Below are 19,347 nucleotides of genomic sequence, written 5' to 3'. Positions count from 1 at the left end.
GTGTAGGATTCAGGGTAACAAGGACGTTAATGCCTTGGGTAGGGAAGGGCTGAGTTCACCGTCTGTCTAGAATTGGACAATATAAATATTACCATGTGCTGGTAGGCTCAAGGTTAAGAAGTATCCACAAAAATACATTCTGAACTGAATGAGGCAATCAAAGCTGAATTAATTCACCTACCATTACTTTTATTAATAATAAATATTTTACTTTACAAATCATGAGGTTTCATCATGTTCTAGCACACACCCAAAGTTAGAAAAATTTGATAAACTATGAAAGTTCACCTACAGCCAACCACAAATCAAGTTGGAACTAAATTTACCTGAAAGAAAGAAGGATGATGATGCATGTAACACCTATTATAACAAAATGTATTTTGGAAATAGCTGCTGCACTATGTACCTTAGGGACAAGGTTTGTCTCAGGTACATGGAAGTAAATACCCTATAAAGTGGTGAATAGATGGGATAATAATAATTCAATTATTTAAATGCTTGACAACAGTATAGAATAAAATATAATATAAATAAATTCATTATAATAATAAAAGTAAAACAGTATAATTATAATAACACGACGACGACTGAATGAAGAACACACATGCAGGTAGAGAAATCAACATTTTAGGCGATGAAAGGAAAATTAACTTATCATTACAACACAGATTACATGATATTTTATGAAAATAATAGTTCTCCATGTTTAGACAACTAAAATATTTTTAAAATTCCTCCTATTACACAGCTCTAGTTACATTACTGCTTTATAACTACTCTCACACTAGATACATAACCCTATTTTAAGCACTGTCAATAAAATATCATCTTCTCACAGGAGTTGAATAGAATACAATTTATTTACATTCCATAGATCCTTCTTAGGCCTTAGCCAAGGATGTAGAACAGGTCACAGCACAAAAACAATACTTGTTTCTAGTACAAATATAAATACATATTTATAACAGCTATTGACAGATTTTTGGAACCTCAGTATCACAGCAAAATAATTATGAGAACCATCGCCATTATTTCTTACATGTATTTATAAATTCTTCTACTAAGTAGGAGTGAGATAGGAGATACTCTTTTAACGCTGGCTTAAACATTTTTATATCTGGTTTAAACTTTTTATAGCAGGTGGAAGATTATTGAATAACTTAATTCCAGTATGGCAAACTCCTTTTTTGATATTTACTGAGGTTAGGAACTGGCACATGAAGGTTGTATCTGTATCTTGTTCTTATATTGTGGATATCTGTATTTGTTTGAAAGTTTTCCATGTTATCCACTACAAAAGAGTGAGAGCAAGAATTCGCTGGGTAGTGGAAGAATATTAAACTTCTTAAATAATCCCCTACAAGAGTCTGTCCTTTTAGTGCCTGCCATTATTCTAATGATCCTCTTTTGAATGTAAAATACTTTTTGCTGTCCATTGAATTTTCCCAGAAAATTATTCCATATTACATGATGGAATGGAAGTAAGCAAAATAAACTAATTTTAAAGTTTCTGTTTTCATGAGTGCTGCAACTGCCCTCATAGCAAAACATGCTTAGCTTAGTTTAGGGATAATGTATTGAATATGCATTTTCCAGTTTAATTTGTTGTCAATTTGTAGGCCAAGAAATTTAGTTGTTTCTATTTCCTTGATTATTTTATCATCATACCCTATATTTAGATTTACACAAGTTCTGTTGTTTGTACAAAATTTCATGAAATTTGTTTTGTCAAAATTTAATGAGTTTATTGGCTTCATCATAACCACATGAATTTTTTTCAGGGAATTTATTATACTTTTAATTTCATTTGTTGTCATGGGCAAAAGACTTTAATTTGGAAAGGTTTTAGGGATTGCTTGAGCAAGGTACTTTGTTGCGTCTTCTGTTGTTATGGTTGTAGTGTTGCTTTTCTGTGTACAAAATACAATTATACTTATAGTAATTAACATTATATATTGCACATTATGAAGTACACTTATTTTGGAAAAACCAAAATAAGGCAAAAATAAATGCACCAGGGCTCTGTACTGTGCCTTTGTCCACATACTTCTTTGCTTCTGGAATGGTCATTTCTACCACCTCAATAAACTCACCTTCTTCTAGATTTCCACCCCCTGAAAAATTAATTAAAATGTTTCAGATGCATTTATATAGATATCATAAAGTGTACAGAATCCATCAGCAATTTTAATTTGTTTTCCTTACCCTCTCCAACTTTCATGTTATCAGTCACTTCAGTATAGAAGATGGTTTGCTTATCTCCAGAGACACCTATTCCTGACCTACAAAACAAAAGGAATCTTGCTTAGTAACACATTCTACCTGATTATATATATATTAGACAACCAGAAAATTTTTAAGACATGGGGAATCTAACAGTAACAACTCTTCAGTTTCTGTAATGGATTCATTCCATCATTCTACCTCCTGCACCATCTCAGGAAGAAATTATGCCGTTTATTTCAAGGTACATGAGGAAGTTCCTATTTTTATTTATCTTTTCAGGGTTTGAGTTTGCGGTCAGTAGTCCATGCTGTTTTCATCCTTCAGACATTCTACCCTTTACTCAGTTACAAAATTACAAGACAAATTTGGAGCATAATGGAGCATGTCCTGAAAAGCCTGCCTCACAAATTTGAGACACTTTCTCAATTCAAGTCAAACAAAACTGATGAAATGAAAAAGACACACTTATCCAACTACATGATATCTAATGAGCGCCTGCAACACTAGGATTAGTGAGCTGATGACATGTATTGGCCTAACAGCAGGGAACTGTAACGGGAAGTTACATATCTCTTGCCAGACCAACTCCATGACTCACAACATTTCTAGTGACCATCATATACGATGAGAATACAGTGCAAAGTTCTGACCAATTCATATGATTCTCATTTAATATCAACATGGACTGTTACTTGATTGATGAATGATTTTACATTTCATTAATCCATTAAATGATTTCTTAACCACTTTAAAATCTCACTCTCCATTTGTTTATGAAATGATTTGATATTAGGATGATCAAATAGAAGATGAGGAAATGGGCAGGGTAAGTATTGTGCATGGGGGAGACAAGACATTACCAACAAATTTTGACTGCAAAGTACCACTTGGAAAACCTACGCATAGATGGGAAGATGATATTTAATGGAACTGGATTGGAAGGTGTGAATCAGATTAATCTGGCTCAGGATAAGGGGTGGTAGCATTCTTCTGCATCAAGTAATGCACCTGTAAGAGGCAGGGAATTTCTTGACTCTCTGAGCATACTATTAGCTTCCCAAGAAGAACTCTGCTCCATGAAGTTAGTTTAGTTAGATGTACATGAAGTGCATATATTCTCAAGAGGATGAATGTGAAAGCCTGGTTGGAAAGGGTGTTTATATTCATTTGTGTTATGTTTATGATAAATTAACAATAATATATACCTTGTTTTTTAAATCATGAATACTTACAGGAGATTCCCTTATATGGAAGTTTTTTCATTGAAAAGAAGTTTATAATGATATTATTTGCAAATATAAATGTCTGTGGTTTCATGAGGATTGGTATGAATCTGTTAAACTTAGACATGCTTTTAGATATTTTGGCCAATTTTTATAAATGATTAAGTGATTATATATGTAGTGTGAATATGAATTTTGGCTTTATAGCTAGGTTTCCTGAACTAATAATTCAATTCAATTCATTATAATAGTAATAATAGTAACAATAGTAACCTATATGCAATAATTCTCTCAAATTTTGAGACTGGAACATCATAACCACATTCTTCCAGCACCTCAGTTCTTGCTATTTCTTCAAGAGGTAAGTCCTTGTCCACAATACCAGCACATAGCTCAAGAGTAATTCCACTTTCTGGTGGATATTTACTTGTATCAATTTTCATCCCTCGATCATGTTCAGGAATGCTGGCAAGATACACTGCTGTGGAGACAAAGGAAAGCAGAAGTAAAGATAGCGTACTTGAAGGGAATAAGGCCATGCTAAGCTTCTCTATTTCTTTCACAATGTTAAAAAAAGTTTTAGAACAAATGCAATATATGCACCCACAACAGGACACATTTAGTTACAAAAATACTATGACCTTTGCTTTTTATCATGAGATCCACAGAAAAATAAAAGATATGTAAATTCAAACAATTCAAAAAAATGAAGACATTAAGTTTTAAAACACTATTATGGTTTATTTTATGTTTTTAACTTGAAAGCATCAAAAGGACAATTCTTATTTTTAATTTAAAGTGAAGTGACAAATCTTTGTTACAAACTGAGGAATTTTAACCTATATTCTTATTTTGTTAACATTGTAAATCTATTCCAGGTTCTCCATGATATCTAATCCCGTTAGTAATTATTTGTGTTAAGCAAAATAATCTTTCATGATAAACAGGTATAGTTTTTGGGTAAGACTGCCATATAACCTGCACTTCATATATTTATTTTCACCTCTGGCAGAAGATCTAAAGAATTACATAAAATCTGGTCATATTGTATACAAGCAAATAAATTTCCCTTTAAATTAAGCTCTAAGTAAATGAATACATTTAATGAAACATTACTTATATTCTGAAAGTCTGATGCACATTGTTTTCTTTTGTTATCCTGACACTTAACACGTTTCTGATAACATGTAATGCTACACAGTTCGCAACCGTCTCATTAAAACAGCTCGGCCAATATTTGTAACCTAATGGTGTTGATTTCTGTTGACAATCTGTGGAAGTACAAGCATTACAGTGGCTTGGTAATATTTCCTAGATTAGCCACATTCCCTTCAAGTACCATACATTATGAGCAACTAAAGAAACAACCTCATAAAATACATGCTTTTTAACATACCTGGTCGAAACTGTTTTACAAATACCAATACGTTTCTTGTAGTGTTGTATATAAAAATGGAAACACTGGAAAGGAAAGAGTTATTAATAACTGGTCTAAGATATTACTTACATCAGTTACTCATTATTAAAAGCAGGTGATGTACATACTTACAACTAGGCTTTAACGGGTTAAGGCAACTGACTTGGCATAAGATGATTATGGATTATTCTAGCAGAGGACATCCAACCATCAACATGAACAGGTCAATTCTAGAATCCAGCAAACTTGATAATCACTGGGCATAATGAAAGAATTTTCATGGGATGAAGCCTGCAGTTAACTGAAGCTAACCCAACACTTCTTCCCTGAGAAAAATTAGCAGATGCTTAAAATAACACTGCTTAATGACAATCATGAATTTATATGTAATTCCTATAATGACTGTATCTCATAAGTGACATTCTATGACAAATTAATTATAGTGTACTGAATGTACTTAGAATAATGTTCTGAGCTACTGAGAAAGTGTTTAATAAACTATAAATAAATAATACAATGTATGTGTTGGTAATGGTTAAGGCATCTCTAAACCATCTAATAAATATTCAAATTTTAACAGTATTTCCAAATTAAATAATTTGACATATCTGCAAATATTAATTTCTTATGCATACAACATTTATCAGAAACTCTAAAGGAAATATGTCACATGGGAGGCCTAAATGTAGATATGGAATAATATAAAAGTTGGTCTTCTCACACTTGTAATATAAAAATCTCAAAAGCTCAAGTCAAAGATTACAGGGAATGAAATAACAATTATTCTGAATTTTACTTTCTGAGTTCCTCAGCACCATATGAAAGTGCCAAAGTTCTGAGTGAAGCATCCTCAGTGAAGTCTGTATCTAAGACAATGGCCCACAACAAATTTATAAATAGGTACTACATCTTACTAAATTAAAACAAATTAAACTATTAATTTCAGTAACTACACCTGCCAATAAGTAAGAGAAGTATGGAATTAATTTCAGTAACTTCACTCGTTGATATATAAGAGAAATAAGTCATCCCCTACCTGTTATGTATTTTTATCAAGTCCCATATTTTTTCAATGCCATTCTGTAAAGAATTAAAAGATCATAAGCTAACATGCACGAGAAATAGTGGTACTCCTTACATGTTGTATATTTTTGTCAAGTCTAAAATTTTTTGAATGCTATTCTGTAAAAGACAAAAATAAATTTGTCTCATGTTGAATAGCAAATATTTTGGCATATTTAAAAATAATAACAAACTGAACTGATGAACTTGTCCAATATCAGTCATCAGGCAAAAGCATTTCTTCCACCTTACATTGGGCACACCTGATGTTGATAATGGAGCTGAATTACTTGCAACCACCATTTGTAAATGATCAGATATCAAAATGGTTATGAACTACAACTGCATGGAGATGACTGTCTGCTGAAATGTTGCCGTGGGGCATCCCATCGTCCTGATGACTGAGGCCGTAACCACCTCTGAAACGTCGGTCAATTTCTACTTACGTTAGGGCGCTACATTCCTTGGGACAGTCATCTTCATAGTTGCCGCCGAAAGAATCTGACATCTAACTTAAAACTTCAATAAACTAGCAACAAAATGACTGCATAACAAGCATCACAAAACTTCTGAACGTTCAAACATTTACAGGGTGGGGGTATATATTCCAAAATGCAATATGAACATAACCTCGTAAATATGCTTCACAGTGAAAGTGGTTAATCCACTTTGAAGTGCAGTTGATGCTTTACATACCTGTGTGTAATTCATTCTAAACGGCTTTACAAAATCTGAATCACAGAGTGACGACAACGTTATCTCTTGCACCCTGTCCATTTTTCCTCTGCTCGGAAGGTTCTTGCGCACAGTACACAATATAATATGCATACATTATACCAACATAACCATCTCAACGATCTGCGTTACTTTGCTTGATGGATCATTGTTTTGCTTTGTATTTATCACTGTGAAAGGCTAAGAATCTGACTATATTCTTTAAGTCAAGTTCTCTACACAAAGAATTGCTGTCGCCTAACTCTCAACAGTGGCACTCCCCTAAAATATGCAGTCTATTCTTATATCTGTAATTCTACACCGTTTTCCCATTCCAAAATTGCATATTAATAATTTTCTATACCTTTTCTCCCCCTTAAAGAGTCTATATGACATGCAGCAAGACAGCTTTTATATTATGAACTGTATTCTCCCATTTGCATCTAATTTTATACACATATTTTTCTGTCTTTTTCTATGGGTGGCCACACGCTCCGGCTTACCGGAAAGCTTACGTCTCTGAAGGCAAACCGGAGCGTGTGTAGTGAATTTGGTCGGAGGGTTTGGCCGGAAACCGAGCCTCCGATAAATCTGCAGTCGCTTGATTTCTTGCTTCGAGGTTTACTGAATGTTTACAAGTCGTAACGTGTGTGGGCAGAGACGAAGGTAAAGGCAAGTCTTGTAGCATTTAATCATTTCAATCAGCCACCGAGAACTTAAAATCCTCGTAGTTTAACAGTTCCAAATATGTGTCCTCATCCATTCGCAGGTGGTTATGCCGGTCCGTCGGCTCTAATCGAATTTCATTCAACAAATTTATGTGAGAATGTTTTGATCCATCTAACCAACTTCTGACCCACTTAAAACGTTTCAACTTTCTTTCCTTTTTCAACATTAAAGTAACAGCCAGACCGATTAAAATCGCATCGTCCTCACTGAACGTGCTGTAGCATCGACTGAAGAATAAAAATACTTGAGCACAAACCTACCACAAAGTCTGTACGTGTGTGGACTCTCAGAGGTTTGAGGCTTATCTTCCAGCTTTAACTTGGAAGGCAGGCCTTCCGACAAGCTGGAGCGTGTGCGGCCACTCTATAGCATAATTACACCTTATTACTTTCTTATAAGTCACCTCGTTATTAATAACAAAGCCATTTTCTACTATGCGGAAACGAGGACGTGGAGGAAACAATTTTTGAGTACAAAATGGCTCGGTTATTAATGAAGCGGTAGCTTATAAGAGAATAATAAATTCTACTAATGCTGTAGAATGAAGATATAATAAAATACTTGTATAAAATTAGATGCAAATGGGAGAATACGGTTAGTAATATGCAATTTGAAACGGGAAAGCAGGTAGAATTATAATTACGAATATACTAGAAAAGTTTCATACTTCATGTCTTCGCCAATAGAGGGTGAAGCAGGTCACCTAGCGTTGAGTTTTCGGTATTTCTATCCTAGTTGTAGAATACTCAAGGAAGTAAACGGGACAGAAAATGTTCGCGGGAATATTAGTTAATATCTTCCCAACAGATGGCGCGGCAATTCACTTATCTTTATATCAGTTCATGTCTTTGCCAATAGAGGGCGAAGCATGTCACCTACCTTTGAGTTTTCGGTGTTTCTATCCGGGTTACAGGATACCAAAGGGGGTAAACGGGTTAGAACATTGATAAAGTCTGCTCGGGCTATCAGCCGTGTTAAATGTTGATTAATCACCGACGTTTCGAGGACCATTTCTGTCCTCATTTTCAAGGTTGTTGTTGACTGTGGCTCATAACGCGAACTGGTTTAAATGTCCAGGGCTCGTGCAGATCACCGAGAGGCGTTTGGTGGGGGAGTTTTGAATGTGTGGCGTGCCGGGGGTGTTGTCTTTCTGCTGCTGGAGCCCTATTCTGCCGGATTAAGTTGATTACCGGATCCCATGATCTCCCAAGCTTGAAGCCTCATTCTCCGTTGAAGTTGCTTGGGTGGAGCTTGATCTCGACAGCCTCTTTTCTTTTGCGGTCCACATATCTTGTTGTTGTCCGAGGAAACTCTGGAGCTCTTCTGTTCCATGCTCCCAAACCACAAAGGTGTCGTCTACATATCTGTACCAGTGTGCTGGTTTCTTGGTTGCCGAGTTTAAAGCCTGTTGTTCAAAGGACTCATGTATAGGTTGGCTATCACTGGTGAGAATGGCGACCCCATGGCCACTCTGTCCTTTCGCTCGTAGCAGGAGCCATTGTACATAAAATATGTGGTGGAGAAAAAATGCCTAATGAGTGCTAAGGTAGAGCTTTCGAGATGCTGTGTTAAAAGCTGCAGCGTATCCTCCAGTTGGACTTTGGTGAACAGGGAGACTACATCGAAGCTAACCAAGGTGTCTGTTTCTTGAAGCCTGATGTTCTGTAATGTTCGCGGGTCCATTAGTTAATAGGGGCAGTTCACGTATCTTTACATTAGTTCATGCCTCCGCTAATATATGGCGCGGCAGTTCACTTATCCACTACGTTTGGTGGGGGACCCTTCCTACCACCGCATGGTGCGTCGACAGGTTGCGGATAGACGGACGGCCACCAGATAAGGAGGTTAGCTGTGAATATATTGCATACGCAGTCGTGGACAGCGGTCGAGGGGTGGTCTTCCAGCTTGGGGGTTGGGAGTAAGGCTAACAACCTTTCACCGCAAAAAAGAGCGCTGTTACGAACACATTAACCAAGCCTCGGATCAGGATGGACTCTTTGGCACGACCACGACAATTGAAAAAGGACACGAGATTTGGTACTTGGAACATTAGGAGCCTCTATAGGACTGGGGCACTGAAATCAGTGAGTAGGGAATTAGAGAATTATAAGTTAGACTTGGTGGCAGTGCAGGAAGTGCGATGTGAGGGAGAGGGCACGATCCCAGTGGACAATTTTACATTTTTCTATGGAAAGGGGAATGACAATCATCAGTTAGGGACGGTTTTTTTTTCATAGCAGAATTAGGGCAGCGGTTAAGAGAGTAGAATTTGTTAGTGACCGGTTGTCTTACGTAATTTTGGAAGGACGTTGGTGCGACATCATTGTCCATGCCCCAACTGAGGACAAAAGCGATGATATCAAGGATAGCTTTTATGAAGAATTGGAATCAGTATTTGATACATTTGGCAAGTATCACATGAAAATTCTGCTAGGAGATTTCAATGCAAAAATTGGGAGGGAGGATATCTTCAAACCCACAATAGGCAGCGAGAGTCTCCATGCACTTAGTAATGATAACGGTGTTAGAGCAGTAACCTTTGCTACGTCAAAAGATTTAATTGTAAAAAGTACAAAATTTCCACACCGTGATGTTCATAAATACACTTGGACTTCCCCAGAAGGGAACACACACAATCAAATAGATCATGTTTTAGTAGATAATAGAAGACAGACAAATGTAATTGATGTGAGGCCTTTCAGAGGAGCAGATTGTGACACTGGTCATTATCTGATGGTAGCAAAAGTGAGGGAGCGGCTTTCAGTAAGTAGACGAACTAAGCAGAATTTCGACACAGAAAGATTTAATTTGAAAACATTAAGTGAGGGAGAGGCGAAGGAACAATATCAAGTTCAAATTTCGAATAGGTTTCAAATTTTAGAGACGGATAAAGATAATGCAAGTGTGGACATCAACAGGGAGTGGGAAAATGTCAGAAACTGCATCAAAATTTCAGCGAAAGAGAAACTAGGATACTACAGGAGAAAACAAAATAAACCGTGGTTTGATGACGAATGTTCCAAATTAATAGATCGAAGGAAGCAAACAAAATTTCATTGGTTGCAGGACCCAAACAAAACAAATGCGGATAATCTGTGTAACGTGAGACGTCAGGCTAGTAGAACCTTTAGGAATAAGAAAAGGGAATACCTGAAGGGCAAAATTGTTGAACTTGAGACAAATAATAAGGCAAAAATATCAGAGACCTGTACAGAGGCATTAATAACTTTAAGAAAGGATATGAACCCCAGACCAATTTGGTAAAGGATGATTGTGGCAATTTGCTTGCTGATTCAATAAAAATTGTGAATGAGGCAGATAGTTTTTAGGCTTATAACTGGATTAAGTATTCGAACCAGCAGCAAATATTTGCTTCGCTGGTGACTGTATGCTTCTGACATCTATTGGAGACTGCATACACTAAGTGCCACGTTGCCCCCCCCCCCCCCCCCCCACTTACTTTTACGTTTTCTCATCACAGATCCTTCGTTCAGTCCACTGTTGTTTTAAAAGACCAAATGTTGAAGTCAGGTACTCGGTTCGAATCCGTATCTAGAAGTTCAGGGGATAATAGTACCACCCACAATCTATCCCATGTTGACGCTTGTTGTGATCAGCACATTTTAAAGTACAGAGGACTTATTTTATGAGGAGAAGCAGATGTCATTTTTTTTAGGCGCTCGTGTAAGTTTGAAAAATGTGCCTATGGAAATTAGAAAGTATCAACATCGTAGGGGGAAAAAAGAAACAAACACATTTGACCGTGTGTCGCTCGCTCCCTCGTACTCACGTGTGCTCTGATACCAGGTCTAATTGATGGCCTCACTTCACGCTGCAGTCACAGGGCGAACAGGAGTTCTCTTTCGCAGAGAATTTTCCCTGAGGGTGTCCTGAGGAGTAGCCGATCCCCTTGAAATCTGTGACAACTGCAGTCATGGAATGTCAGGACACATCGACAGGTATGCCTTAATTGGTCATCCCCTCTTGTCCGCCCCACAAACCTAATCACAATAATCGGTGCTCACGGCATGAAGGACTTATATAACTTTCTCCAAGTTTCGTTTCGTTTCGTTACTTACGTACACTAGAGAAGTAGAAAGCATTTTACGACGTGAAAAATCAATCTGGTGCGTGGCGTTATTCAGATATTAACACGATACACAATAAATATGTATTCTTATATATAATAATATAAAAAATTGCAACCGCCAAATATAGATAAATAAAAATTTAAAAAACAGAAAATAGAGGTAGTATTGATATTATAATTTTTGGGTATTTACTGTTTCTATATTATTTTCTAGTAGTGGAAAGTGTAAGTTAAAATTCAACAGGGAATTATTTATTTTGCATCTCCAACTGAATTTGAGAAAATGAAATGTGGTGCACTTCAGATTCAATTTAGTGTGTGTCATGAAAGCTTGAGAACACCAATCAGAATTCAGGAAATCCTGTCCAAATAAATTATTAATGTTGCTGCATTTATGTTTCCTGATACAGGCTTCGGTGTGAATTATTTATAGTTACTTGGCATTTTTTAAATATATGGTTACAATATTTTTCAACTCCCTAACACGCAGTTAAGACCTATTTCGAAATAGCTCTGTATGACCCCCAAGCGTAATAATGAGCGACGTCTTTTTAGAATACTTAACAATACACTTTTGCTTCGGTATATGACAACAACAATAAAACTGGTATCTTCCTCACAAAATAAAATCTTGCATAACTAGGAAGCATATTTTCTTGTTATCTTACAATGGGGGTTTAATTCCGTAGCTCCGACACATAAATATAAACGTTTCATCGAGACAAGACTTAGTGCCTGCTTGCCATCTTTTGTTTTGTTTGCATAATTTTAGCAACACTGATCGCTCTGATAATGGAGGCAGTAAGATCCTCTGAAACGTCGGTTAGTATCTACCAAACTAAAAGGTACAACATCATAGCTGTCAACTAACTGAGCACTTTTGGTGCTGACGTTGAAAAAGTAACGCCAGATTAAACTAACTTCTCTTAACAATTTTAAAATTCAGTTTTAAATAAATTACTAATATCAAATAACATCAAGATATGTACATGAAAAGGGTACAAACGACGTACAATTGGAAAAGCTTGTTGCTTCGTCATGTAATCTGTAATAAACTCATCTCTCGGTACTTAATTGTTCGTTCCAGATAGGTCGTTGTTCAGTGGGACTTCAAAGTTCATAAATGCGATCTCTTAGCCGGTTGAATCCGATTAACATCCTGAAAGCTTATTTTTCTGCATCTGCAGTTTATGGTTTAATATTACTCTTACTCGAGGAATCTCATTACAGCTTGTCTTCAGCGGTACACGTACAATATGTGGGACAAATGGATTTTTATCTGATGTCTTAATGCGTTATTTCTATGAAATGCATAAAATTAAATCATAATGGAAAAGTCATATTTGTCCATCGTCCGCAAGTTTCATTTCCGAAACTACTAAGGACTTTCGAATAAATTTGGTAATAAGGTTCTTATGCTACAAGTAGCAGAGTGAGTTTAATTTTGGTTTGTGTTGGTCAAATATAACCAGTGTTGAACATTAACCTGAAATTAAGTTTCTAAAATACTGACACTTAATGAAAAATATGTCTTATTCATGTATATAGCCTATAGGTTTTCTGGAAACATTTTGGATATGTTGATTATGTATGTCTATATTAAAAATAGAAGACAAAATATTTCTCATTCTGCGCAGTGATATTTGTACTCTGTAATTATGAAACCAACAATAGGTTTGTATTTGCAATAAATCAATATAGAAACTTCTGTCGTATGTAAAATCACTATGGACACATTTAAAAAATGCGCGTAATCCACTGGAGTGTACATTCCGCTCTCTTGCTCTGTTTCAACGTATCTCCTTTATGCAGGGACATATTAAAGTAGTATAAATCTTGACTCATTCTGCTTCAGATACGTACAACGAACAACCCACAACCCGAACATAACAAAAGGAATAACAACCAGTTCAATGGATAGGCACAATTTTTCTTAATAGAAATGCCATGTTTTCTTCAAGAATGCTGCGCAAGAAGTTAATTGGATGGTTGTTGAGGCCAGATGGTTAAAAATATGAAAGCGGAGCTATTTGTTCTTTTGAGAGCCCGAAAGAATTAACGAATCTGTAAATGCAGTTTTATGTCAACAAATACTACAAATTTACTATATTCTTTCAAGACAAGGATAAGTTCTACGTACGGCCAAGGTCAATTATAACTCATTTGCTGATTTAGGGTGAACGCGAAAAATGAAAATAAAATTGAATTTGTATTTCTAGGGAAACAATAGATTGTTGCAGTGGTACCAACAGACGGTAGTTATAAGCACTCCTACTTCGTAATTAGGAAGATCCGGTTTGAATCTCAGTCTGGAAAACGGGTTATAATCACTGGGGTATTTCGTGGTGTTCATCCACGCGGACAGGCAACGACAGCTCCCTTTCAGCTGTTTTCAAATTTATCACCCACAGTCACAATATAAAACAAATTAGGAAACATACGTGTAGTGTAACAAGTTTGGCGCTTTTATCAGAATTTCTCATTTTGCTTTCTTGAATGACACCAGTGACGTCGAATTCTTCTAGTCAATTACCGCTGCATGGGCTGGAAATTTGGGGTTCGATGCTCGGCTGGGCAGCATTTTTGCTTTACCACACCGTCCAGACCAACACTGAGGCCCATCCAGGTTTCTATCGAATGGGTACAGGGGTTCTTTCGTCGGGGTTAAAATAGCTGTTGCCAAGGTTAAGAATGCGCGGAGCTAAACCTCCACTCCCCATGCCTCTGTATGGTGCGATGTTTAAATAAGTGCCAGGAACAGCTTTAATCCACTTTAACTTGCTTCACGTGAAATATCAAACTGTTTGGTGGGGATATATCGCCTTTCTACATCTCAGGTTTTATATTTGTTTCACAGCAAGAAGAATGTCCCGCATTTTTACAAAAAATGATTGGGATCCGTAAACTAATGAAGCGATGCCTCACGTAATAACACGAGTGGGCCGGCCCAAGGTGACCTGGACACTCTGACACTTGATTTAGATCCCGCCAGATGTCTTCCCAATTAACCAACAAAGTTTCGTGGAATGCGGGAACAACCAACCTGTCTAAATTTTCTACCCTGAAAACTGATTCACAATTGAAAGAGTGACGTTAGTATTTACAGACTTAAAAAACCTACGTCATATTGATGCAGGGAGTTAGCATAAAATGCGTTCAATTTCCATGTAATTTTTTTTGGAAACGACAGAATCACGTCATCTATTTGGAAATAACAAGAAGAAGTCAAAATTACATTTACGAAGTTAAGAACTGATTAAATTCGGCAAATTCTTGCTTTAAATCAGAGGCTGAATCTCGTAAACACGGTAATAAGGAATTTCCAGACTAGACGTGTGACTACAAACATTTAATAAACTACCATGTAGTACGTATATTGTGTTAGAATATCTGCCACCTAACCTATGTTACATTAAGAAAGGAAATAAGTATGTAAATAGGAAGAAGCCTTATGCGCTAATGCTCCCCCCCCCCCCTTCCTCATGCCTAGTCAGGCTGGCCAACGTGTGAGACATCTTGCGACAAGCAGGCACAATACTTAGATAGGTTAGGTTATAAGGCATAATGCTAGACACTAAACTAATGGGAAATATATATTAGAATGAGCAACAATATATTCTTGAACATGCTTAAGTTGAAGTGGGTAAAATAGGGACATGACGTAAAACGGAGAAAGAATGTGCTACAACATAACATCACCGAGGAAAGAGAATAGAATGTTGCAATGGTATTGATATATCGGAAAAATACAGATGACTAAAACAATCAGTTCCCTTAATATGAACACGAAACACCTAGTTACAAAGACCTTGTAGAGTGTATATTTTTCAGTCTAAGGCTGCGCCATAAAAGTGTTGGGAAATGTCGAATGAACAGATTTTGAGTTCGATAACAGAAAATATCATTTATCAGATTCGGTGAAAAAACTGGAGGATTAATGGTGTAATTTACACGTTGCTCTTGCTTTTATAGATATACAAGGACATTAGCACTAAAGACTGCACTGTGCAGATTTCTTTAAAAGGACAAACCATGATCACCCTCTCGTCTCAATAGATTCTAAATAATTACTATACATAAAATAAATTAGTCAGCAACGCACCACATAAAGAGCAATACTGATCAAGCTATGCGTATTCGCAAATAAAAATTGTTGTGTTTTTATTAGAAATCCATGTAAAACTCCTTATACATCTCATAATTGTGAAAGAAACATATTCTGCTACGTCATCTGTACGTCAGTGACTATCCGAATCCTCGGTCGACAAACTTAAAACGTGGCTTTTACGACAAATTATAGAAGCACATACCTTTTTCTCTCAGAGTACTGTTGAGATAAAATAATTTTATACATATCCCATATTTTAAACACGCCTAGGCTTGGGCCTAACTATGCTAAATGCGCACTTGCTAATTGGAACAGTAAACTGGTCTCATATGTTTGTGTGTGCAATTAAAAGGAAGCCAGAGAAATAGACAAATTGTATTTACATTTTTAACACAGACCTGCACCAAACAATTTCCATCTAAAATATTGAACAGGCATTACTTCATGTGTGAAACTGTGCTAAAATTATGTCTAATTTAAACTAAATGGATAATGTATAAATGGATCTTCTACAGCATACTATGACTTCAGAGAATACTTGGGAACCAGTTTCAGCATATTTACTGAAAACTCTTTGGGAAAATCCTACAAGCAGTACCAATCCCGCATTCTCAAAGAAACTTATTTTTTTTCTTCTTTAAAAACCAGTAATCCATTCAGAAAATGTGCGCTCATTAAAATATTTCCTTTAAAAATGTAGAAGTGAAGTGCTTTATTATCCTTTTCTAATTGCCAGTTAAGCGCCAAGGACACAAGACAAGAAAATCAAGTTCACCTGCCCACCTGTGCTAACTAAATACCAAGCTCCAAATGGAAATAAGAAGGCAGTAAGTGGACCTACACACTGAACCATGAAACACAATTTGATGAAATGTAAAATCAAAAGTAAATAGCTATCTCATCGTAGAAAGCAAACGAAATAAATATTTCATTGCAGAAAACGACTTGTACAAAAAATTGTCAATTATAATTTTTATTATGACATAAAATTTACGCGAAAGATCTGAAATTTGGCAGGGGACTAAACTGCAAAGCAAATGTCGAGATTGTTCACCGCCTCCTTTTAAATTCGTATCGCTTCAGCATTCACTATTATATTGCCATTTCAATCAACGGTAAAGTTTGTCCCACTATACGCCATGTAGGCGCTTAGGGTGAGTGGAGGTATAGCGCCTCTCTTTCTTGACCTCGGCACTAGATGGGGGTGAGTGGTCAGCATCACGCCCCAGCCGGTTTTACCCCCGGGAAAGGACCCCGGTACCCATTGCAGAGGAGGCTGGGTGGGCCCCAGAGCCGGTCTGGACGCAGAGGCTAGAGGAAAAGTTCTCTGCTGCTGTCGGGGATCGAGCCCGTAGTCTACGTAACTTCTGAATTAAATAAGTGACCAAAGAATCAATCATAAATTAACTGCTTCTGACTTCGATCACACTAAGTTCTTCTTTAACTTCTGAAGAGCAGTGAAATCAATTTGTGCTAATTTATAAATCTGATGTAATTAAACTTAGCAATACTAGGGTAATTTTTATTTTACGTAAAACTCATCACAGAGGTATTAATTGGGTGTGTTGCTATGACGACTCCGTGCATTAAAAAGCAGTTTTCTTTCATAGGAAAGGAATGCGCTTAAGCCATGAAAACTCAGGCAAAATTGTACTTATATAGTCAAAGGGAATTAGTCTTTTAAATAATTATGCGAACAAAGTTATAGCTAAAAAGCTGTTCTCTTTTTTTACTTTTATATATATGTTGCCCATCCTAATTCTTAAGCGGATAGCTAATTGGGAAGAATACCATGAAACTTGTTATCAAAACTGTTCAGGAATTTCCATTAGTTCTTGCTGTTACAACACAAACTCATAGAATGTCATTACTTGCATTGTCTCTCTATTTTTTTATCTGAAAGAACTGTACCGTCCTTGACTGTATGTGGGAGATAAAATGAATGCTGATGTAATGCCTCAGTCAAGATTAACAGATTTTAGTCACGAGTCATCAAAAGTTTAATGCCATTATGTATTAAAACTAATTTACATGCCCAGAATAACATATTCAGAATTGCGTTTATGATTTTATATAGAAAGAGTGGACGTAAATAATACAAAGGGACACTTCCAGGGGTCATCAGATGTGTGGGGAAAATCATATCCCCTACTTATACTAATTCTAAGCCTAAGCTTAAGTTTGGAAAAATTGTTGTTCTTCCATTTTCTCAAAAGTACCCACAAGTGTGAATTTACTCAAGCCCATTTCCATTCTGTTACGTTGAAAAATAAAACAAGTAGCTATTTGACATGCATTTAAAATTTACGATTTATTAAAATTGGGATATTTTGGGCCGCATATCGGAGACACTTCATCGAGTACCTCAGCGTAAAGAATGTAGGCCTACATAGACACTTTGTTCCTCTACTTAGCTTATTATCACCATGATGTGAGAATTGAGGTTCTCACGGCTCCGGATATGAAGATGACGATGAAGGCAGCATGGACCTCTCAGACGTAAATTTCTGCTGAAACAACCCAGAATATCGGTATAGTTATTTTATTATATTTAATGCCATTTAAGGGAATAGTTTTTCGACAAAGGATGAAGGCATATTAATGCGCCCATTTCGATAGAAAATCATAAAAATGTAACTCAGCATGTAGCTCTTGCTGCTGAAAAATTATGAAAGAATTGCAATACAGTCCAATAGATAATAACTCGTTTGTGTGGTAGATAATAAATCATTAAAACATAAGGGTAGACAACTTTCGGTCTGAGAACTACTGTAGAATTTGTTCTGCAGGGTGGTATATATCACTTTTGTTGTAAATTATATACTTCCACCAGCTTGGAAGGAACCGTAAGATCCTTGTTACACAGGGGGGAGCACAGATTGCACCCCCGGACATCAGCAGCATCACCAAACTGAAATAAAATATCGTATATAATTTCTCTCGCAGCTATCATTTGCTCGAATGTGTAAGCAGCAGTAGATTGGGGGCAATAAAAATAGTTTTCTTTTATCTAAGCATGATTCTCACGTAACTCCTCGCAATAAAATGTGTATCTAACATAAACTTAGCTTTCTTATAAGATAACTTCAGAATTTAAACGACTACAGCTTATAGTTTTATATAGGTAATATTTCATAACATTTCAACAAGCTAGGATAACCGCTTACGAGGCAAAAATTGGTCATATCAAATGCCAGCTAATACCGGCTATGAAATATCTGAGAGGACATTTCATAAAGACTGATTTACAAGGACACGATCTGATAAGAGGAAAATGTTTTGGAAAATAAATATTTTGTATGATTGTAGCATCTGTTAAAATACACATAAATTACACACGTCAGCCACGCTGGAATGTTACACGCCTTGCAGAACCTGCCCCATCGGTTGTTACATTTCACACCGTGGGAAGACCGATAATGGTCTAGAGCTACATTATTTAAAAATATAAAGTTCTGTGTGCACTGTTCTTCCCAGAAACATTTTCATAATTACTTCTGAAGTTGTATAAATGCAGTAATCATTACTAACTAAATCCGAGGGTTTGTCACCGCTAATACAACTTGAATTGATCTTAAGGCAGTTGATTCGCTTTCGACACTTAAATAAACTTTCCTGTAATCCATCTTAATGATATCCTTTCATCTCCTTCTCGGTATTCGAAGAGGACTTTTTTTCAACAAGTTCTATATGTATTCTTTATCTTATTATAGCTACATGCCCAGTAGTTCCCTTGTATCTACACAATATTAATCCTCAAAAGAAGGTTAATTTTCTG

At 36.4% G+C, this 19,347-nt stretch overlaps 1 protein-coding gene across 2 annotated transcripts; it reads right to left on the bottom strand.

Moving 5' to 3' along the window:
- Positions 1 to 503: 503 nt before the first annotated feature.
- On the bottom strand, positions 504 to 7,647 carry LOC110830752 (uridine diphosphate glucose pyrophosphatase NUDT14). Of its 2 annotated transcripts, XM_022066021.2 has the most exons (6): positions 6,625 to 7,647; positions 5,903 to 5,946; positions 4,846 to 4,910; positions 3,723 to 3,930; positions 2,206 to 2,282; positions 504 to 2,114 (listed from the first exon to the last, which is right to left on the bottom strand). In XM_022066021.2, the coding sequence occupies exons 1-6, from the start codon at positions 6,754 to 6,756 to the stop codon at positions 1,963 to 1,965; spliced, it is 678 nt and encodes a 225-aa protein (XP_021921713.1). In that variant the 5' UTR covers positions 6,757 to 7,647; the 3' UTR covers positions 504 to 1,962. The 2 variants fall into 2 exon arrangements, with proteins under 2 accessions (XP_021921713.1, XP_087204723.1); XM_087348597.1 differs by lacking the exons at positions 5,903 to 5,946; positions 6,625 to 7,647 and adding an exon at positions 6,375 to 6,618.
- Between the last annotated feature and the right edge of the window lie 11,700 nt (positions 7,648 to 19,347).

Source organism: Zootermopsis nevadensis, unplaced genomic scaffold, assembly GCF_977971745.1.
Source record: "Zootermopsis nevadensis isolate Lab colony 2312 unplaced genomic scaffold, Znev_1.0 Znev_ptg000013l, whole genome shotgun sequence".
Taxonomy (NCBI): Eukaryota; Metazoa; Arthropoda; class Insecta; order Blattodea; family Termopsidae; genus Zootermopsis; species Zootermopsis nevadensis.
Note: the sequence above shows the minus strand (reverse complement) of the source record. Positions and strands in the feature narration are given on the sequence as shown.